Here is a 24016-nt window from a genome sequence, read left to right on the forward strand (position 1 = left end):
AGCCGCGCCACCTGCAACCCCAGATTTAACCCTAGCCTAATCACAGGACAATTTACAATGACCAATTAACCTATCAAGCAGTATATCTGTGGACTGTGGGAGGAAACTGGAGCACTCAGAGAAAACTCACACAGTCATGGAGGGAACATGCAAACTCTTTACGGACAGTGGCGGGAATTGAATCCGAGTCACTGGTGCTGTAAGGTGTTGTGCTAACCACTACGCTACCCTTCCCTGGAGGTCATTGGATTGATTTTTATGATGATTAGGTTGATTCATGGTTACTCTTATTAATTACTAGCAGTTTAAATTTCCCAACAATGGATTGAAACTCAGATCTCCACATAGGTGGCCCAGATCTAATGATTCTAACCCAGCAAAAAGCTGCAGAAGCTACAAATCCAAAATAGAAGCAGAAAATGCAGAAAATACTCAGGTCTTTTATTTCAGATTACTAGTTCCTGCTGCCTCCTGCATCTCATTATTTCAGCACTTTTTTCTTTCCACTTTGTCGCCATCTGTGAACATTTCCTCCACATAGATTAGCTTCCATTAGCAAGTTTTGCCACTCTCATAACTTAAAACATGCATGTTCACTATTCCCAGTTCTGATGTAAGAGCCCCTGAACAACAAATGTAACATTATGTAAGGCTGTGATAATGAACAGGATTCTGATTCTGAGTCATTAATTTTGTTTCTCTCTCCTTGAATGCTACCTGGCATGTTATATGTTTCCATGTTCATAAGTATTTTCTATGTTTACTCCACAATTAATGTATGAAGAAAGTGTTAAAGTAATGTTGGATTACCTGTTCACTCCACCAAACTTAGTTCTCAATTGTTTTGTTTTCAGAATGCAACCAGTTTGCCAGTGAGCCTTGCAAGTTTGGGAACGGACAATCAGTTCGTCTTCAATTTCAATATTTCTGATCTCAGCAGTAAAGACCATATCCTACAGTTTATCCCGGCAATTTCTACATTGATAAATCATGTACGTTACTCAATTGACATTGGTAATGAAAAAGGCTTCTTCAAAATTAATCAAAAGGATGGTATCAGCTATCTGCATTTGACCAAGAAGAAGCCACAATCAGGAGTGTACTCATTAGAAATAAGCAGTATTCCTCTTTTTAAAAAGAAAGAACTTGATCGTCTTGAAGACAAGCATGATAAAGACTACCTCACTGGTGAGCTTGGTGAAATCCTTCAAATGAGAATTCAGATTGTGCTTCATTAATACACAAACAGAAGGTCATACTGCTTCAGCCAAAAGATGGATCCTTTCATTGCTAACCTGATTCGACATATCATGGATACAATCTCTTATTAACTGTAATATGTCTGAGCACTGCTTACTTCTAATGTTAGGAAAGTAAAGTCATGGATACATACCATAGCTCTAAACCACTTATTCGGGCTTTGTATAAAATGCAGCACTGCTATTATAAGTATGACTAGCTTCAGATGTTGTATAATGATATGTTGAATCTTTAAAAAAACACACACTTGGGCCATTCAGTCCACTTGTTGGACAACTGTTGCTTCTTTTAAGCAGAGCCGTGCCATTACTCTGCAGTAAAGAACACATTGTATTTTTGATCTTTTAAATTTTACTTTTCAAGTTACATTTCACTAGATCAAACATTTATATATGTACCTGGTGCTAGTAACATGTCAACCTAGATTGTGACTGCACTGTAATATTTTACAAACTTGGTAGCCAAAAATGCAATTATTCAGTCTTAAGTATTACCAGATTGTTTTCCATTACCTTACAAAGAACCAAAGTTAGTTCAATAGCTTATCTCAGTTATGCATTTTTCACTCATGTAAATTAAGTGTGTGTATACTGCAGCCATGCTACTTTTTTATCATGGAAACTTTTGTATACCAGAATTCTCATTTTGTGTGTGTGTGTGTGTGTGTGTGTGTGTGGGCAGGAGTGTGTGGGTGGGAGTGTGTGTGTGAGCAGGTGTATGTGGGTAGGTGTGTGTCTGTGGATGTTTTCATCCCAACCTTGAGTTGAGGGTGTTGTAATGGTGCTTTAAGAACAACTACTTTTGAAAATTAGATGCAATATCCCTCTGTGAGTAATAAAATGCACATTGAGGACTTAATGAACAAGAACTAATCAGGTCATAGGATTAATAGCACTTAAAAGTGAGACAATCAAACTGTCAAACACAGTTTTCTGTAAAATGACACATAAGAGTACCAGTATTTTTATGCAATTCACCATCAGCAAGTTTTAGATTTTCAATGTCAGTAATTCCACAATAAAACAGTATTTTCAGTTTTAATATCTCAGTGTTAACTGTGATGATTCATGTGGATAAGGATTCATTTTCCTTTTGTTATATGTGTGTTTTTGATACGACAGCCCATTTTACCAGTATCTTTGGGAACATACTGTAATTCCCCTTTGTGATTTTCAGACAGACAGGTCTTTACGTAAATACAGAGTTCTGGCATGAGGTGCAGCTGGAGCAAGAAATATATTCACAAGTTCAAAAAAATGCCTCGCAGTATGCCATATAGATGTCTGTTTATATTCATTATTCATTTGTTTCCTGGAATCTCTAATGCCACATGCTCAATACTCATTTTACAGTACAGACATCCACACTGCATATTAAGCATCAGATGCAACAAATGGTAGTGGAAATATTTGCTATTTCTATCAAATCCTATGTGTTAAAACAATAGAGCTCAGGTGCAGGACACAGATAACTGGATGACCGTCAGGATTCTTAGCAGTGTGGAGGAACAGGAGGATCTTGGTATCCATGTCCATAAATCCCTCAAAGTCGATGTGCAAGTTGATAGAGTTGTTAAGAATGTGAATGGTCTGTTTAGTCTTCATTAGTTGGTGAATTAAGTTCAAGAGCTGCGAAGTAATGATGCAGCTCTATAAAACCCTAGTTAGACCACACTTTGAATTCTTTGTTCAGTTCCGATCGCTTCATTATAAGTGGGATATGGAAGCTTTAGAAAAAGTTCAGAGGAGATATACCAGGATGCTGCCTGGATTGGAGAGCATGCCTTATGAAGATAGATTGAGTGAGCTAGGGCTTTTCTCTTTGGTGCAAAGGAGGGTGAGATGTGACTTGTTGGAGGTATTAAAAAAAAGATAAGAGGCATAGATTGAGTCAATAGCTAGAGACTTTGGTGAAAATGGCTAATTGCAGAGTGCATAATTTTAAGGTGATTGGAAGAAAGTATAGGGGGGTGTCAGAGGTAAGATTTTTGCACAGAGAGTGGTGAGTGCATGTAATACCCTGACAAGGGGTGATAGTAGAGGCAGATACATTCGGGCCATGGATGATAGAAAAATAGAGAGCTATGTAGGAGGGAAGGGTTAGATTGATCTTAGAGTAGGTTAAAAGGTTGGCACAATATCTTGGACCAAAAGGCTTGTACTGTGATGTAATGTTTAATATTCATATTCTTAGGTACAATAGGTACATTTAATGCCAGAGAAATGTATACAATATATATCCTGAAATGCTCTTTCTTCACAAACATCCACAAAAACAGAGGAGTGCTCCAAAGAATGAATAACAGTTAAACGTTAGAACTCCAAAACAACCCCCCCCCAGTTCCCCCTTCCCACACACAAGCAGCAGCAAGGCAATGACCCCCCCTCCCCCACCAGCTTTTTTGCATTGGCGCCCTCCACCAAGCACTCAAGCGTGCAGCAAAGCATCAATAAAGACACGGACTTGTAGTACTCAAAAGACTACTCGTTTACCCAGTAATTTGACATGCCACAGGCTCTCTCTCCCCCTAATAAGGGAAAAAGAGGTATCCATTTCACAGCGAGAGCTCATTGATAGTGTGATGTTAAAAGTCTGTTGTGTCCCAGAAAGGCTCAGATCTCAGGACACACAGCCAGCAGCTAGCTCACTGCTTCTGATGTTCCGCGTTCTCCCGTGACACCTCATTCATGGGACACTAGCCTTGAATCAGCTACCGTCTCCAGAGCCACAAAAATCCGGCACCCCAAAGGCGCGGTAGTCTTCCATCTTAGTAGTGCAGTCATCAAATTTATCTAACGGCAAACAAGTATTTATGTCTGATATATGAATCAGAAATGGATAAATTAGTGGAGAGAATTATCTCCGTCCCTCTAGCAATTATTTAGTAAGGTAACTAATAGTTTTAGAAATATATTTTAAAATGACATAAGTATGTGCACATCCCCAAAGAACTTTATGGCCAATGAATTGGAAATATAAACACCGTTATAATGTAAGAAATGAAGCTGCCAGTTTGTGCACAGTAAGCTCTCACACACCACAGTGTGGTATTGGCCATTTAGTCTGCCTTAGTGATGTTGATTGAGGAATAGACACAGCCAGTGCTCAAAGGATATCTTCCGTGCTCTTCTCTTAAGCAATTTCCTGAACTCCTTTAAATCGACCTGTGAGAACAAATGGGATCATGCTTTAATGCCTGATCAGAAAGAGAGTACTTCAGTTGCTGTGGCAGTTCACCAGTTGTGCACTGCAGTGTCAGCCTAGATTTTTGAGCTAAAGTCTCTGGAATGAAATTTGAATCCAGAAGCTTCTAACACAGACTCAGAAATGCTACCTAGACCATGACTAGATAGGTTAATAACAACAAGTAGAATCAGAGAACTGGAAGATTCATTACAATGAAGTTAATAATCAGTTTGTGCAATGCTGTAAAATGATCCTCCACATTCTTTTGTGGAATACCAGTGTTTGTGTGGTAGTAACTATTCATGTTTGCATCACATTAGAACATTAGAAAATTTTTGACAACAGGCCATTCGGCCCAATAAAGCTTGCGAAATTCCTATTCACATAGTGTGTTGAAATAACTATCAAGTTTAGATTTGAAAATCTCTAAGGTCCCACTCTCCACTACAGAACTAGGTAGTTTGTTCCATATGTCCACAACTTGCTGTGTAAAGAAATCCTTCTTCTTGTTAGACTGAAATCTCCCTTTAACCAGTCTCCACTTATGGCCCTGTATTCTTGATAATGGATTAATTTTAAAGTAGCGGCTAGCATCCACCTTATTTATACCGTTAATGATTTTGAACATTTCTATTATGTCTCTTTTCATTCTACGTCTACTTAGGCTAAAATGATTTAATTCTCTCAATCTTTTTCATAGTTCATACCCTGAAGACCTGGAATGAGGCATGTATTTTAACTGAGTGTGTCTTGTCCCACTTCTTCACCAGTTACCCTTACCGCTGAATGCCAGATGCCGTGAAAGGCTGCCTGAACAGAACATCTTCGCCTGATTATTTTCTTTTTGCCTGAGGTTAAGGTTACAGCTTTGGTTCACAGTCTAATACAGTTCAGTTCAAGATGTTGGCAGTCAAGTTCAATGCTTCACAGCACCACGTCATAACTAAACTTCCTTAAAATAAAAAAAAAAACAGAACTGCAAATTTCAAATGGATGTTTGAAGTTAAGCCCATTTATTTTTTCCTGGATATTCTTTTAAATTAATTTGATATTCCTTTCTGTAAATACTCTGCAATGATGCTTATAGATTCTGATTTGTTCCTAGAGTGTTCATTCATTATTCACAAAAATAGAACAAGATGGCTAAGTCGAGACGTAGCATATCAAACAGAAACATCTAGAACATGCGTTATCATCCTTAATAATGTCAAATTCTTTTCCTTAAATCAACTTCAGGAAAATAATTTAACTAGTTTATCTTGCTGGGCACAAATTGGAAATGGCAAACAGTGTGCATTTGTCGGTAAACAACAATGACTACACTGTAATAGCATTCATTTGACTGAAGCATTTTGGAGAGTTCTTTATTCATCGTAAAGGAGGCACAAGGTTTAGTCTCAGATCTTTCGGTCACTTTCCTTCAAAAGGAAATAAAATTAGATGGTAGGAATGTGGTGAGTAAGGTAATTCACAAGGGTTCCACTTTTGTTATGGTAGGGCCACTATTCTCCAATTAGACAGGGCAACTTATTAATCATGAAGCATGAGTAACAATAATGGATAGCTTTAATCCACTTACTATACCTCAAGCTATATGAACTTGTACAGCATTACCTATTAATAAAGTATATTAATTAAGGAAATATATTTTAGTTGCTAAAATATTAAATATTGTTTTATTTACTTTGCCTAATACCTTACAGTTGGATAAATCTTTTAAAATGTGTAAAAGAACTATGGTTCTAATTCAGTATGGTTAAGCAATGCATCATTGAAAATATACTTTATTTGGCACATTCTAATCTTTTGCTTCTCACTATTCCCAGTTGCTTCAAACTGAACAGATTGGTGATGACATCTCCCATTAACTGCTATAAAACCAACCCGCAGCTAAGAGTTGCTTTCCCACTGGATTTTTCTCAGTCTTTCAGTATGTTAACATCATGCATAATATCTCTCAGCCCTATCCACATCAACATAATAGATAACATCTACATTTGAAGACTTAAAGCTATGTTGTATACATTGGGGCTTACCACTGGTGAAATCACCATCTCATTGTAAGATATTAGAGTTACAGTAAGTCTGATGATTGGAAATTCATGAATGTATAAAATACTTACCACTTTGAATTATCCTCCCTCTTTACTCCCCTTGGCACAAGAAGGAAAACAAAGACTAATTTTATACAACAGAGAGTCATGGAAGAAAGATAAGAATGGCCCTTGAGATGGGGTTGTAAATTGGAAGCAAGCAGATTTCAATAATGTACAGCCAAAATAGATTAGCATCAGTTGATGGAAGGCATTTGGTGTGCTTGCTTTCATATGCCAAGGTATTGACCGGTTTGGATATAGTGTTGCAACTCTATAAAATATTGCTTTGGGGTACTGTGTATGTTTTGGTGGTCAGAGTGCAGGAATGATTTGGTACAATGCAAGGAGTGCAGAAGAGATTTATCAGGATTTCACCTGTAATGGAGGGTTCTAGTTCCTGGGAAAAAAATGGATAGGCTGGATCTATTTTCACCGGAAAATGAGATGCTGATAAATTATGAAAATATTCTGCCTCAGATTCCCTATAAACGTAAAGTCATAGAGCAATGTAGCATAGAAACTGGGCCCTTCTGTCCATCTACTCCACGCCATCAACCCTCAACCATAACCCTCCCAATCATGTCCTTTCCCAAATTTCAGTTAAATGTTGAAATTGAACCTGCAACCACCACCTCCGCTGGCATTTTGCTCCACACTCTCATCACCTAAGTGAAGAAGTTCCCCTTAAATATTCCACTTTTCACCCTTAACCTATGACTTCTAGTTCTAATCTCACCCAATCTCAGTAGCTGAGGTGGCCTGCTTGCATTTACCCTACCTATACCACTTTAATAGTTTTGTATACCTCTGTTAAATCTCTCCTTGTTCTCCTATGCATCAGGAAGTAAAGTCCTAACCTTACAATTCAAGTCCTCAAGTCCCCTAATCCTAAACCCTCTGGTGCTCGGGGGAAATTTACTGCTATCAACCCTTGTGGTGTACAACACTTTTCTGACATTTCGTAAGATAATACCCAAGAGTGGCTAAGCAGAGATTTCAACACTGATAAGCCCAGACTCCGTCATTCCAACCATAAAGTCAGTGCTGCTGTGTACAGTGGGTTATCAAGTCAAGTCACTTTTTATTGTCATTTCAACCATAACTGCTGGTACAGAACATAGTAAAAATGAGACAACGTTTTACAGGACCATGGTGCTACATGAAACAATACAAAAACTACACTAGACTACAGACCTATCCAGGACTGCATAAAGTGCACAAAACAGTCCAGGCCTACAATAAATAATAAACAAGACAGTAGGCACAGTAGAGGTAGGTGTTAAGCCAGGCTCTGGGTTTTGAGGAGTCTGATGGCTTGGGGGAAGAAACTGTTACATAGTCTGGTCATGAGAACCCGAATGCTTCAGTGCCTTTTTCCAGATGGCAGGAGGGAGAAGAGTTTATATGAGGGTGCGTGGGGTCCTTCATAATTCTGTTTGCTTTGTGGATGCAGCGTGTGGTGTAAACGTCTGTGATGGGGGAAGAGAGACCCCGATGTTCTTCTCAGCTGAAGGAGATAGGTGTAAGGGTGGAATAATATCACGAGTTCCAAAGAATTGTACAGGTCTATAAAGGTACTGTAACTGATCTGAAACAGATGGGCCACAAACAGTGCAGATCCATTTACTGAATAACATTTCGACAACCTAAAAAAAACACATACTTCTTCACTTTTTAGGCAGCCCCTCAGGTTAAGGGTGACTTGTTTCCAATCCACTGCGACGCGGTGGTACATCTACCTGCTATATCACAGATCGAGCAAAGCTTACACGTTCCCCTTGTGACCACATGGGTTTTATATGTGCACTCCAGTTTCCTCCCACATCCCAGGTGCTGGCTGGATGGTTAATTGATTGCTGTAAACTGCTCCTTTTGTGTTGTGAGGGGTAAAATCTGGGAGAAATTCAATGGGAATATGGAGAGAATTAAATGTGTTAGAAATGTTTGATAGTGGGCATAAATTTGATGGGCTGAAGGACCTGTTTCTGTGCTATCTGATTATGACTCAGTTCCTTGGTTTCATAAGGTTGTTGTGGAACTTACAGACTATCACAAGTCAGGGAGGAGGTGTTTGATGTAGCAGGTAGTTCAAATGCTGGATGAACTCGGGCAGCATTTGTGGAGGCAAAAGGAGAGTCAACATTTTGGATCAAACCCTGAAGTAAGATTGATTGTAGAGGAGAGATAACCAGGATAAAAAGATGAGAAGAAGGCTTGAGGCAGTGGCTCGCGAGTGATAGCTGGAACCAGGTTGGGGGGGTGATGGTGGGATCATGTGAGGGAGGAAGGGGGATGAATCAGAAGACATGGGCTAGTAGCTGGTAGGTAAAGATAGATGAGAGAAAAGAAGGCCCAGATGGAGTCAAGTGCTGAAGGTAGAGACAGTGGCTAAAAGATGAGAAGTGGGTCTTGATAAGGGATGGGCAGATGAAAATCCAGCTGGGTTAATATCATCTTTCTAGTTTTTTCACTTGGCTCTATGTGTTCCAGATAAAGATACTTGAGGTTTCTCTCTTGGACCCCCTTCTCATTTTTAGCATGAGCCTTCGAGTTGGTGAGGAAATTATATTCTTTTTTCCAAGGAAGCTATGAGAACATTCTTGATTCATTTCTGTTTTCCCAATAAACTAATGTTGTGATGGAACAGAAAATAGTGCAAACATGAGGAAATCTGCAGATGCTGGAATTTCAAGCAACACACATAAAAATTGTTGGTGAATGCAGAAGGCCAGACAGCATCTACAGTTGACGTTTCGGGCCAAGACCCTTCATCAGGACTAACTGAAAGAAGAGATAGTAAGAGATTTGAAAGTCGGACGGGGAGGGGGAGATCAGAAATGATGGAAGACAGGAGGGGGATGGATGGAGCTAAGAGCTGGGAAGTTGATTGGCAAAGGGGATATGAAAGGATCATGGGACGGGAGGCCTAGAAAGAAAGAAAGGGGGAGGGGGAAAGCCCAGAGGATGAGCAAGGAGTATAGTGAGAGCAACAGAGGGAAAAAAAGGAGAGAGAGAGAGAAAAAAATATATATATATATAATAAATAAATAACGGATGGGGTATGAAGGAGAGATGGAGCATTAATGGAAATTAGAGAAGTCAATGTTCGTGCCATCAGGTTGGAGGCCACCTAAACGGAATATAAGGTGTTCTTCCTCCAACCTGAGTGTGGCTTCATCTTGACAGTAGAGGAGGCCGTGGATAGACATATCAGAATGGGAATGGGACGTGGAATTAAAATGTGTGGCCACTGGGAGATCCTGCTTTCTCTGGTGGACAGAGCGTAGGTGTTCAGCGAAACGGTCTCCCAGCCTGCATCGGGTCTCGCCAATATATAGAAGGCCGCATCGGGAGCACCGGACGCAGTATATCACCCCAGCCAACGTACAGGTGAGGTGTCACCTCACCTGGAAGGACTGTCTGGGGCCCTGAATGGTGGTGAGGAAGGAAGTGTAAGGGCATGTGTAGCACTTGTTCCACTTACAAGGATAAGTGCAGGGAGGGAGATCAACGGGGAGGGATGGGGGGGACAAATGGACAAGGGAGTTGCATAGGGAGAAATCCTTGCGGAAAGCGGGGGGAGGGAAAGATGTGCTTAGTGGTGGGATCCTGTTGGAGATGGCGGAAGTTACGGAAGATTATTATGTTGGACCCGGAGGCTGGTGGGGTGGTAGGTGAGGACAAGGGAAACCCTATCCTCGTGGGGTGGCGGGAGGATGGAGTGAGAGCAGATGTGTGTGAAATGGGAGAGATGCATTTGAGAGCAGAGTTGACGGTGGAGGAAAGGAAGCCCCTTTCTTTAAAAAAGGAGGACATCTCCTTCATCCTGGAATGAAAAGCCTCATCCTGAGAGCAGATGCGGCGGAGGCAGAGGAATTGCGAGAAGGGGATGGCATTTTTGCAAGAGACAGGGTGAGAAAAGGAATAGTCCAGGTAGCTGTGAGAGTCAGTAGGCTTATAGTAGACATCAGTAGATAAGCTGTCTCCAGAGATAGAGACAGAAAGATCCAGAAAGGGGAGGGATGTGTCAGAAATGACCAGGTAAACTTGAGGGCAGGGTGAAAGTTGGAGGCAAAGTTAATGAAGTCAACAAGCTCAGCATGTGTGCAGGAAGCAGCGCCAATGCAGTCGTCAATGTAGCGAAGGTATAGGCTTGGAACGTGGATTGTTCCACAAAGCCAATAAAAAAGCAGGTATAGCTGGGACCCATACGGGTGCCCATGGCTACACCTTTAGTTTGGAGGAAGTGGGAGGAGCCAAAGGAGAAATTATTAAGAGTAAGGACTAATTCCGCTAGACGGAGCAGAGGGGTGGTAGAGGGGAACTGGTTAGGTCTGGAATCCAAAAAGAAGCGGAGAGCTTTGAGACCTTCCTGGTGGGGGATGGAAGTATATAGGGACTGGACATCCATGGTGAAAATAAAGCAGGTTGGGCCAGGGAACTTAAAATCATCAAAAAATTTCAGAGCGTGAGAAGTCTCACCAACATAGGTAGGAAGGGATTGAACAAGGGGGGATAAAACAGTGTCGAGGTATGCAGAAATGAGTTTGGTGGGGCAGGAGTAAGCTGAGACAATGGGTCTACCTGGACAGGCAGGTTTGTGGATCTTGGGTAGGAGGTAGAAACGGGAAGTGTGGGGTGTGGGAACTATAAGGTTGGTAGCAGTGGATGGGAGATCCCCTGAACAGATAAAGTCAGTGATGGTGTGGGAGACAATGGCCTGGTGCTCCTTAGTGGGGTCATGATCAAGGGGTAAATAAGAGGAGGTATCCACGAGTTGTTGCTGTGCCTCGGCAAGGTAGAGGCCAGTATGCCAGACTACAACAGCACTCCCCCTTATCAGTCGGTTTTATAGTAAGGTTAGGATTACTGCGGAGGGAGTGGAGAGCAGAGCGTTCGGAAGGAGTGAGGTTGGAATGGGAACAAGGTGCAGTGAAGTCGAGACGGTTGATGTCCAGTCGGCAGTTAGCAATAAAGAGATCCAGAGCGGGGTGTCCATGAAGAGGAGGAGGGTTGAAGACGGGAGAAGGAGTCATTGGTGGGGGTGGGAGTGTCCTTGCCGAAGAACTAGGCTCGAAGGCGGAGCCAGCGGAAGAAGAGTTCAGTGTCATGGTGAATGCGGAACTCGCTGAGGTGTGGGCAAAGGGGGACAAAGGTGAGGCCCTTACTGAGGGCAGAACGCTCTGCCTCAGACAGTTGAAGGTTGGAGGGGATGGTAAAGACCCAGCACGGATGAGAAGGGGGATCGGTGGGGACGGGGAGGGAGGCTGGTGGTGTCAGTGGAGAGGGGAGGGTTGGGGTGAGAGGAAGAAGGAGCCTCTGAGGGCCCAGGAGCAGATGATGGAATGTGAGGGAGATGGGGTTGCAGAGTGGTGGTGGGGGAAGGGGAGACGGGAGTCACAATAGCAGCATGTGAAGACCCGGCCTGGAGTTCAAGGCTGGAGTCTTGATGCGCCTGTTTGTGAGTCTGGTGTCAAGTGTGTGAATGAGATGGCCAGTTCATCAGAGCCGGCTGACTACAATCAGAGCACTGTTTCCAATGACAGCTAAAGCATGTTCCCATGCACACCACTCTCAGACATCTGACACACCACCCATCACTAAATGTTTCAAACAAGAAGATAAAGATCTAATAAGACTTATTCAGTGAACAGCAATGATGTTGAATGAGTCTCTTCAGAAAGGACCAAAAATACCTGGCAAAGGAAAATGATGTAACTTACCCCAACCAAGTGGTGAACCACTTGCATAGTGCATTGTCCACATTGTCAGTCCCACTCAGGTGTACAGGATGCATCTATCAGAGGATGAATAATGTTAAATAGTTAAAAAGGGCAACACACTCAGTTGCATAGCTCTGTGGTCAAAAAAAAAACAACTGCATTCAGAGAAGGAAGACTGAGAATCGGAGCAGGAGTGTAGCAGAAGCCATTTTGATTTTTTCTTTTTCTCATCGGAGTTAAGAGAGGCGGGACTGTGCAGGCGTGTGATGTCGGGCAGTGAAGCATGGAATATTTTAAAAGAACACAGCTGTATACAGCGGGCAGCATCGTTTTGCGGGCAGCGGAGTGAGCCAGGAGCAAAGTGAAGGCTTAAGGGCTTTGGCTCGACAGGCTTAGGCGGAAACAGGTAAGGCAAAGTAGGTTTGATTTTCAATTTTCCCGGTTATTTGAGGAAAGTGGAAAGTATGAGAGCGAGACCAGCTTGCTGTTCTCGATGTCTGATGTGGGAGGTCCTGGAGTCTCCTAGCCTCCCGGACGTCCACACCTGTGCCAGGTGTGCCGAGCTGCAGATCCTAAGGGACCGTGTTAGGGAACTGGAGATGCAGCTCGATGACCTTTGTTTGGTCAGGGAGAGTGAAGAACTGTTAGGAGTTACAGGCAGGTGGTCACACCGGGGCCACAGGAGGCAGACAAGTGGGTCACGGTTAGGAGGGGGAAGGGGAAGAGTCAGGTACTAGAGAGTACCCCAGTGGCTGTACCCCTTGACAATAAGTACTCCTGTTTGAGTACTGTTGGGGAGGGACAGCTTACCTGGGGGGAAGCAACAGTGGCCGTGCCTCCGGCACAGAGTCCGGCCCTGTAGCTCAGAAGGGTGGGGATAGGAAGAGGAGGGCAATAGTAATAAGGAACTCGATAGTTAGGGGGTCAGATAGGCGATTCTGTGGATGCAGTCAGGAGAATCGGATAGTAGTGCCAGGGTCTGGGATGTTTCTGATTGCGTCCAAGATATCCTGAAGTGGGAGGGAGAGGAGCCAGAGGTCGTGGTACATATAGGTACCAATGACATAGGTAGGAAAAGGGAAGAGGGCCTGAAAGGAGAATATAGGGAGTTAGGAAGGAAGTTGAGAAGAAGGACCGCAAAGGTAGTAATCGCGAGATTACTGCCTGTGCCATGCGACAGTGAGAGTAGGAATGCAATGAGGTGGAGGATAAATGCGTCGCTGAGAGATTGGAGCAGAGGGCAGGGACTCAAGTTTCTGGATCATTGGGACCTCTTTTGGCGCAGGTGTGGCCTGTACAAAAAGGATGGGTTGCACTTGAATCCTAGGGGGACCAATATCCTGGCAGGGAGATTTGCGAAGGCTACTGGGGAGACTTTAAACTAGAATCATTGGGGGGTGGGAATCAAATTGAAGAGACTAGGAGAGAGGAGGTTAGTTCATAAATAGAGAAAGCTAGTAGACAGTGCGTGAGGGAGGATAGACAGGGGACAGAGAACGGGAGCACTCAGACCGAAGATGTAGGGGAGAAGGAAGAAAAAGATAACAAAGTTGTTTGCACCATTAGGGATAAACTGAGTGTAAGAGGTGGAGAGTTTCTTAAATGCGTCTCTTTTAATGCTAGGAGCATTTTAAGAAAGGTGGATGAGCTTGGAGCATGGATTGATACCTGGAAATATGATGTTGTAGCTATTAGTGAAACATGGTTGCAGGAGGGGTGTGATTGGCAACTAAATATTCCTGAATTTCATTGCTTCAGGTGTGATAGAATCGGAGGGGCAAGAGGGGGAGGTGTTGCATTGCTTGTTGGAGAAAATATTACCGCGGTGCTTTGGCAGGATAGATTAGAGGACTCGTCTAGGGAGGCTATTTGGGTGGAATTGAGGAATGAGAAAGGTGTAGTAACGCTTATAGGGGTGTATTATAGACCACCTAATGAGGAGCAAGAATTAGAGGAGCAAATTTGTAAGGAGATAGCAGATATTTGTAGTAAACACAAGGTTGTGATTGTGGAAGATTTTAATTTTCCACACATAGACTGGGAAACCCATTCTGTAAAAGGGCTGGATGGTTTGGAGTTTGTAAAATGTGTGCAAGATGTTTTTTTGCAGCAATACATAAAGGGACCAACTAGAGAAGGGGCAATATTGGATCTCCTGTTAGGGAATGAGATAGGTCAGGTGATGGAGGTATGTGTTGGGGAACACTTCGGGTCCAGTGATCACAATGCCATTAGTTTCAGTATAATCATGGAGAAGGATAGGACTGGACCCAGGGTTGAGATTTTTGATTGGAGAAAGGCTAACTTTGAGAGGATGCGGAAGGATTTAGAAGGAGTGGATTGGGACAATTTGTTTTATGGGAAGGATGTAATAAAGAAATGGAGGTCATTTAAAGGTGAAATTTTGAGAGTACAGAATCTTTATGTTCCTGTTAGGTTGAAAGGAAAGGTTAAAAGTTTGAGAGAGCCACGGCTTTCAAGGGATATTGGAAACTTGGTTCGGAAAAAGAGAGAGAGCTACAATAAATATAGGCAGCTTGGAGTAAATGAGGAACTCGAAGAATATAAAGAATGTAAAAAGAATCTTAAGAAAGAAATTAGAAAAGCTAAAAGAAGATACAAGGTTGCTTTGGCAAGTAAGGTGAAAATAAATCCAAAGGGTTTATATTAATAGCAAAAGGATAGTGAGGGATAAAATTGGTCCCTTAGAGAAGTAGAGTGGACAGCTATGTGTGGAACCAAAAGAGATGGGGGAGATTTTGAACAATTTCTTTTCTTTGCTATTCACTAAGGAGAAGGATATTGAATTGTGTAAGGTAAGGGAAACAAGTAGGGTAGTTATGGAAACGATGATGATTAAAGAAGAGGAACATAAAAGTGGATAAGTCTCCGGGTCCTGACAGGATATTCCCTAGGACCTTGTGGGAAGTTAATATAGAAATAGCAGGGGCTCTGACAGAAATATTTCAAATGTCATTAGAAATGGGGATGGTGTCAGAGGATTGGCATATTGTTCATGTTGTTCCATTGTTAAAAAGGGTTCTAAGAGTAAACCTAGCAATTATCGGCCTGTGAGTTTGACGTTAGTGGTAGGTAAATTGATGGAAAGTATTCTTAGAGATGGTATATATAATTATCTGGATAGACAGGGTCTGATTAGGAGCAGTCAACATGGATTTGTGCATGGCAGGTCATGTTTGACAAATCTTATTGGATTTTTTGAAGAGATTACTAAGAAAGTTGATGAGGGTAAAGTGGTGGATGTTATCTATATGGACTTCAGTAAGACAAGGTTCCATACGGAAGGTTAGTTAGGAAGTTTCAATCATTAGGTATTAATATCGAAGTAGTGAAATGGATTCAGCAGTGGCTGGATGGGAGATGCTAGAGAGTAGTTGTGGATAACTGTGTGTCAGATTGGAGGCCAATGTCTAGTGGTGTGCCTCAGGGATCTGTACTAGGTCCAATGTCGTTTGTCATATATATTAATGATCTGGATGATGGGGTGGTAAATTGGGTTAGTAAGTATGCAGATGATACTAAGATAGGTGGAGTTGTGGATAATGAAGTAGGTTTTCAAAGCTTGCAGAAAGATTTAGGCCAGTTAAAAGAGTGGGCTGAAAGATGGCAGATGGAATTTAATGCTGATAAATGTGAGGTGCTACATTTTGGTAGGACTAATCAAAATAGGACATACATGGTAAATGGTAGGGCATTGAAGAATGCAGTAGAACAGAGGGATCTAGGAATAATGGTGCATAGTTCCCTGAAGGTGGAATCTCATGTGGATAGGGTGGTGAAGAAAGCTTTTGGTATGCTGGCCTTTATAAATCAGAGCATTGAGTACAGGAGTTGGGATATAATGTTGTAATTGTACAAGGCATTGGTAAGGCCAAATTGGAGTATTGTGTACAGTTCTGGTCACCGAATTATAGAAAAGATGTCCACAAAATTGAGAGAGTACAGAGGAGATTTACTAGAATGTTACCTGGGTTTCATCTCCTAAGTTACAGAGGAAGATTGAGCAAGTTGGGTCTTTATTCTTTGGAGCGTAGAAGGTTGAGGGGGGACTTGATAGAGGTATTTAAAATTATTAGATTAGATTAGATTATGAGGACACGCAGTCCTCTTTCATTGTCATGCAGTAATGCATGCATTAAGAAATGATACAATGTTTTTTCCAGAATGATATCACAGAAAACACATGACAAACCAAGACTGAAAACTGACAAAAACCAAATAATTATAACATATAGTTACAACAGTGCAAAGCAATGTCGTAATTTGATAAGAACAGACCATGGGCACAGTAAAATCTCAAAGTCTCTCAAAAGTCCCATCAACTCACACAGACAATGAACCTCCAGCGCTACAAACTTGTCGATGCAGCATCCCAGAAGCATCCGACCAGAGACCGACTCCAAGTCCGTCCGAAAACTCCGAACCTCTGACCAGCTCTCCGGCACCGATGCATTGACCACTATCTCTGCCGAGCACTTCGACCCCGGCCCCGGCAACAAGCAATAGGCAAGGCCGAGGATTTGGGGCCTTCGTCTCCGGAGATTCTCGATCGCACAGTAGCAGGGGCAGCGAAGCAGGCATTTCAGAAGTTTCTCCAGATGTTCCTCCATGCTACTTCACATCTGTCTCTATCAAATAAGGATTGTGCACGGCTTCTACTTCACAGATACGATATCATTCGGAACAACCGCGCGCAGTGCGTCACACCGCCATCTTCTTTATGAGGGGGATAGATAGAGTTGACGTGGATAGGCTTTTTCCATTGCGAGTGGGGAAGATTCAAACAAGAGAACATGAGTTGAGAGTTAAAGGGCAAAAGTTTAGGGATAACATGAGGGGGAACTTCTTTACTCAGAGAGTGGTAGCTGTATGGAATGAGCTCCCAGCAGAAGTGGTTGAGGCAGGTTCGATGTTGTCATTTAAGTTTAAATTGGATAGCTATATGGACAAGAAAGGAATGGAGAGTTATGGGCTGAGTGCAGGTCGGTGGGACTAAGTGAGAGTAAGACTTTGGCATGGACTAGAAGGGCTGAGATGGCCTGTTTCCATGCTGTAATTGTTATATGGTTATATTCAGAGAATCTATGCTGTCGAAATGTGGAGCGATTAAGCTGCTGAGCATTGCTGGTTGACATCAAGGTTGATACTAGACTAATGAAAACACTTCAGTCACAACAACTGTGTGAACATCTCAGATCTTGAGTGTAGAGGAAACATCCAGGTGAATGAACTTGTGAGTAAGTTATTTCCATCCACGAGATCTGCTCATCACAGGGAAGAGCAACATTCAATAACATTCCATGAGTACAGTTGAGAAGATCAGGTGTTATGTTACAATTTTGATGATAGGAGTCCATCTATTCCATACATTCCAATAGTGTTGCAAGTTTTAGCATTTGGCCCAATGTTGTTGAAATGATAACATACAGTATTTACAATCTGTGTGGCTTGTGACCTGGTCTTCCTTCACCCTGCCCTCGCAGTAGGCTATCAATGTTGCTAGCAAACAAGAGATGCTGTCAAAAACAACTTTGTCAAGTTGCTGCAGTGTATCTTGTGAACACGCACAGGAGTCATGATGTGCTGATGACAGTAGGTGAATAAGTACTGATGATGGTGAGTGAAATGCCAGTAAAGCAGCTGCTTTTCCCAAAGTATACTCTGCATCTTCACAGCTGTCAGCACTGAACCCATTCCACAAGTGAAAAGCTATCAGATTTGTGATTGGTGTCATGTAGGTATTGGAATGGAGGGAAGTTGCTGACTGCAGCACACCCAGCTTCTAACTCAATCTTGTTGCCATAGCATTTGTGCAATTGATCAAGGCTGAATCCCGTGAGAAGTTCCAGTACATTAAAACATCTCTATTTCAAAAGAAAGTGATTAGTTTTTCACTGCAGAAAGCATGTGTGTGACTTGTTACATGCTCAAGGTGATCTGTGTTTTTTTTGTGAGAATGATGTAATGGTCTTTTGGAGGTCACCTGACGTGATTTTCCTGCCGATGTGAGGTCACGTGATGACATGTGCACCATGGGTATATAAGGGAAGACCCCAGATGACGCAGTTAGTTTTTAGTTTGTAGATTTCCAGGTAGAACGTGCTGTGTCTCCATTTCTGTTGCGCGTTTGTTTTTGTGACGCAGTTTCATTTTTAAAATGGAGTGTTGCATTCTGTTGCAAGATACAATATTATTGGACTGAAAATTTTTGGCTAGATGTGCTGATTTACTCAATTTCAGCAGTAGAAGCAGGAGTGAAGACTTTATCGAAGTACGGGACGGAAGAATCGAGAGGAGTCGGCATCGTTTGGCAGCTTAACAAAGGATCGATCTTATTGAGACTTCGTTGAAGGAGTAGCAATCTGCATCGAGATAACTCTTGCCAAAAAGAGCAAAGAGTTCATGCAAAGGTTTGCTCTCTCTAAATGAATTTAAGGTCAGTTAAACTGTTTATTTACTGCCATGTGAATCCTGTGGACAGAACCAGCAGGAAAGTCACGTCTGTGAAGAAATCCTTCTCCAGAGAAGTCTCTCCCAATTGAACGTATAAATCTGTTGGACTTTTGAATTTACCATTTTAAGAACTCTATCTGACTGTATCGCTTTAAGAACTGCTTTCGCATTTAATGCTTTAAGAACCAGTGCCGAGTGACGATTTGTTGAATGGCTGCATAACGGTTAACTTCCGGTTAAAGTTTTCGTTCATTTTTTCCTTATCGTTTATCCACGTTTAATAAATGTTTGGTTCTTTTTAAATAACCTGTCTCGATTGATATTCATTGTCGCCATTTACGTAACATAATCTGTGGGGGCTCGTGGGTGATGTTCCGATTTTGAGTTTAAGTGCTGGTAATTGCCATTTTGATTTGGAAAAAGGGAATATATGATTTTTTTTTGGTTTGACTGGTGTGCGTGTTGTATTCGGCAACAATGGATATTGATGGGTTTTTGGTCACGCCTAACTCGGGGTCTTTAGAGAATGTGAGAAAACCTGAGGTATTGGAGGTTGCTAGGAAGCTGTATATTAAAGGAATTACGAAAAATTCCACCAAGGCTTTAATACAAAGAAAAATCGCTGAACATTATATTAATTTGAAATTATTTGATGAGGAGGTGTTAGCTAAGTTTCCAATGAGTAATCTGGAAATGCAGTTACATCTTGAACAGTTAAAGTTTGAAAAATTTAAAGCGGAAATGGCCGAAAGAGAGGCTAATAAAATAAGAGAATTCAAAGAAAGAGAGGCTCTTAAAAAAAGGGAATTTGAAGAAAGAGAAGCTCATAAAATAGGGGAATTTAAAGAAAGAGAAGCTGAAAACCAGAGGAAATGCAGAAATTAAAGTTCGGGAGTCAGTCTTCTGGTTCTAAGAAACAGTTTATTGCGAGTCGTGTGGTTATTTTGGCTCCTCCATTTAATGAAGCTGAAGTGGACATATACTTCCAGCATTTCAAAACTGTTGCTCTGAGTTTAAAGTGGCCAAAAGACCAATGGATAGTGATGTTACAAAGTGTAATTAAAGGCAAGGCACAAGTTTATACAGCTTTAAATGCTGATCAAGCACTGAATTATGATTTTGTTAAACAGCATATATTAAAGGCATATGAGATGGTTCCGGAAGCGTATAGAGAAAGATTCAGAAGTTTAAAGAAATCGGTGGAGAAAACCTATGTGGAATTTGCCTATGAGAAATCTGTGTGTTTTGAGAGATGGGTATCCTCTAAAAATGTGAATGGGGAGTATAATAAATTAAAAGAGTTGATTTTGCAGGAGGAACTTAAAAGAAGCATTCCTGTTGAAGTGAGAACATACTTAAATGAAAGGGACACTGCTACATTGCAGGAGATTGCTAAATTAGCTGATGAGTATGTTTTAATTCACAAGAATAAATTTTCTCCAGGTAAAATTTTTAAAAGGAAAAATAGCACAAGGTAAACCAGAAATTAAACCTGAAGTTAGTGAGAAAAGCAAGGATGAAGGGAGACATGTGAAGGAAAGACATTTTGGTACTATTTGTAATTATTGTAAGAAACCTGGACGTATAATAGCTAATTACTTCCGATTGAAACAGAAGGAGAAGGAAGTGGCCCCAGATGCTTGTGTGCAGCATATTGAAAAACCTGTAAAGCCACAGGGTTCAGAAAATATTAATGAAGATGTGTCAGAGTCTGACCAAGTTAAGAAGAGATAAGAAACTTTTATAACAGAAGGATTTGTATCCTTGAAAGAACGATCCAATTCAGTACCAATAAGAATACTTAGAGATACTGGAGCCTCTCAATCACTAATATTAGACAGTGTGCTAATGTTTAGTGATGAGTCTGACATTGGTGAGGTAAATTATATAAGAGGAGTTGGGAGTGCCCTTATGCCAGTACATTTACATAGAGTAAATTTAAGGTCAGAATTCATTACAGGGGTTGTTAAAGTAGGCCTACAATCCAGTTTACCTGTGAATGATGTTTCTCTTTTGTTAGGGAATGATTTAGCAGGGGGACAAGTTTTTCCTGAAGTGCATTTGACAATAAATTCAAATTCTGAGGAACCACTGAAGGATTCTAACACAGATTCTTCCTGTGTTGTAACGAGAGCTATGGCTAAAATGACTGATGTACAGGATGAGGTTGTTACCCATGACAGTTCAAATCAAGATTCGAATTTTGAGGATGTATCAGAAACTTTCTTACCTACATTATTTGATCAGGATCTTGGTGGTAAGTCTGACCAGGAAGATTTGTCTTTATCTCGGAAGGAGATGATAGCAGAGCTGGGTAGAGATCCTGAGATAGTTAAATTAAAACAACAAGCTCTTCCTGATAGCGAAATTGGAAAAGTACCAGTTGGATATTATTTTGAAAAGGGGGTATTAATGAGAAAGTGGAGATCGCCTATAATTCCTGCAAGTGAGGAATGGGGAGTTAATCATCAGGTAGTAGTTCCTAAAGTTTATCAAAATGAGATTTTAACTATGGCTCATAGTATTCCTTAGGTGTAAAGAAAACTATGAACAAAGTTTCTAAACATTTTTATTGGCCTAGTTTAAGACAAGATGTGGTGACATTTGTAGAACGTGTCATATGTGTCAAATTGTGGGTAAACCTAATCAGGTTACTCCAGTGGCCCCACTGCAACCAATTCCAATATTTGGTGAACTATTCTCAAAAATTATTGTAGACTGTGTAGGTCCATTGCCAAAAACTAAAACTGGACATCAATATTTATTAACTATTATCTGCACAGTGCCTAGGTTTCCAGAGGCAGTACCTCTTAAGAATATAACAGCCAAAACTGTGACAAAGGCTCTTATAAAATTCTTTACTTATTTTGGATTGCCTAAGGAAATACAATCGGATCAAGGTACACACACCAAAGTTGCTGGTGAACGTAGCAGGCCAGGCAGCATCTCTAGGAAGAGGTACAGTCGACGTTTCGGGCCGAGACCCTTCGTCAGGACTAACTGAAGGAAGAGCTAGTAAGAGATTTGAAAGTGGGAAGGGAGGGGAGGGGAGGGGAGGGGGAAATCCGAAATGATAGGAGAAGACAGGAGTGGGAGGGATGGAGCCAAGAGCTGGACAGGTGATTGGCAAAAAGGATATGAAAGGATCATGGGACAGGAGGCCCAAAGAGAAGGAAAAGGGGGAGAGGGGGAAAAACCCAGAGGATGGGCAAGGGGTATAGTCAGAGGAACAGAGGGAGAAAAAGGAGAGAGAGAGAGAGAATGTGTGTATATAAATAAATAACAGATGGGGTGCGAGGGGGAGGTGGGGCATTAGCGGAAGTTTGAGAAGTCAATGTTCATGCCATCAAGTTGGAGGCTACCTAGACGAAATATAAGGTGTTGTTCCTCCAACCTGAGTGTGGCTTCATCTTTACAGTAGAGGAGGCTGTGGATAGACATATCAGAATGGGAATGGGATGTGGAATTAAAAATGTGTGGCCCATTTCTGACACCTCCCTCCCCTTTCTAGATCTTTCTGTCTCTATCTCTGGAGACAGCTTATCTACTGATGTCTACTATAAGCCTCCTGACTCTCACAGTTATCTGGACTATTCCTCTTCTCACCCTGTCTCTTGCAAAAATGCCATCCCCTTCCCGCAATTCCTCCATCTTCGCCGCATCTGCTCTCAGAATGAGGCTTTTCATTCCAGGACGAGGGAGATGTCCTCCTTTTTCAAAGAAAGGGGCTTCCCTTCCTCCACCATCAACTCTGCTCTCAAACTCATCTCCCCCATTTCACACACATCTGCTCTCACTCCATCCTCCCGCCACCCCACTAGGAATAGGGTTCCCCTGGTCCTCACCAACCACCCGACCAGCCTCCGGGTCCAACATATTAATCTCCATAACTTCGACCACCTCCAACACGATCCCACCACTAAGCACATTTTTCCCTCCCCCCCCCCCCGCTTTCCGCAGGGATCGCTCCCTACGCGACTCCCTTGTCCACTCATCCCCCCCATCCCTCCCCACTGATCTCCCTCCTGGCACTTATCCTTGTAAGCGGAACAAGTGCTACACATGCCCTTACACTTCCTCCCTTACCACCGTTCAGGGCCCCAAACAGTCCTTCCAGGTGAGGCAACACTTCACCTGTGAGTCGGCTGGGGTGATATACTGCGTCCGGTGCTCCCGATGTGGACTTCTATATATTGGCGAGACCCGACGCAGACTGGGAGATCGTTTTGCTGAACACCTACTCTCTGTCTGCCAGAGAAAGCAGGATCTCCCAGTGGCCACACATTTTAATTCCACATCCCATTCCCGTTCTGACATGTCTATCCACGGCTTCCTCTACTGTAAGGATGAAGCCACACTCAGGTTGGAGGAACAACACCTTATATTCCATCTGGATAGCCTCCGACCTGATGGTATGAACATTGACTTCTCTAACTTCTGCTAATGCCCCACCTCCCCCTCGTACCCTATCCGTTATTTATTTTTATACACACATTCTTTCTCTCACTCTCCTTTTTCTCCCTCTGGCCCTCTGACTATACCCCTTGCCCATCCTCTGGGTTCTGCCCCCCCCCTTTTTCCTTCTCCCTGGGCCTCCTGTCCCGTGATCCTCTCATATCCCCTTTGCCAATCACTTGTCCAGCTCTTGGCTCCATCCCTCCCCCTCCTGTCTTCTCCTATCATTTTGGATCTCGCCCTCCCCCTTCCACTTTCAAATCTCTTACTAGCTCTTCCTTCAGTTAGTCCTGGCAAAGGGTCTTGGCCCGAAACGTCGACTGTACCTCTTTCTAGAGATGCTGACTGGGCTGCTGCGGTCACCAGCAACTTTGATGTGTGTTGCTTGAATTTCCGGCATCTGCAGATATCCTCGTGTTTGCATCAGATCAAGGTAATAATTTTATGTCGGGGTTGTTTCAGCAGATAGTTTATAAACTGGGAGCAAAACAGATTATTTCCTCAGCCTGTCATCCAGAATCACAAGGAGCCTTGGAGAGATTTCATTCTACACTAAAAACTATGAATAGGACATATTGTGTGGAAAAGGAAAGGGACTGGGATGAAGGTATACATTTACTACTTTTTGCAGTAAGAGAGGCAGTACAGGAATCATTAGGTTTTAGTCCTTTTGAACTTGTGTTTGGACATAGAGTTCGAGGACTTTTGGCTTTGTTGAAGGAATAGTGGATTAATAAAGAAGTACACTCTACTTTGCTAGATTATGTTTTGAAATTTAAAGAAAGATTGTATAAAGCTTGTAGCTTGGCCAAGGAAAATTTA

At 42.2% G+C, this 24016-nt stretch overlaps 1 protein-coding gene across 1 annotated transcript in view; it reads left to right on the forward strand.

Annotated features, from left to right (window-relative positions):
- The window catches only part of LOC140211971 (fibrillin-1-like), a 460859-nt gene extending 454709 nt beyond the window's left edge, over window positions 1-6150 (forward strand). The window contains exon 65 of the mRNA XM_072282261.1: window positions 855-6150. Within this exon, the coding sequence (XP_072138362.1) occupies window positions 855-1238 (384 nt within the window). The 3' untranslated portion in view covers window positions 1239-6150. The remainder of the gene's footprint in view (window positions 1-854) is intronic.
- Window positions 6151-24016: the final 17866 nt, after the last annotated feature.

Source organism: Mobula birostris, chromosome 18, assembly GCF_030028105.1.
Source record: "Mobula birostris isolate sMobBir1 chromosome 18, sMobBir1.hap1, whole genome shotgun sequence".
In the NCBI taxonomy this organism is placed as follows: Eukaryota; Metazoa; Chordata; class Chondrichthyes; order Myliobatiformes; family Myliobatidae; genus Mobula; species Mobula birostris.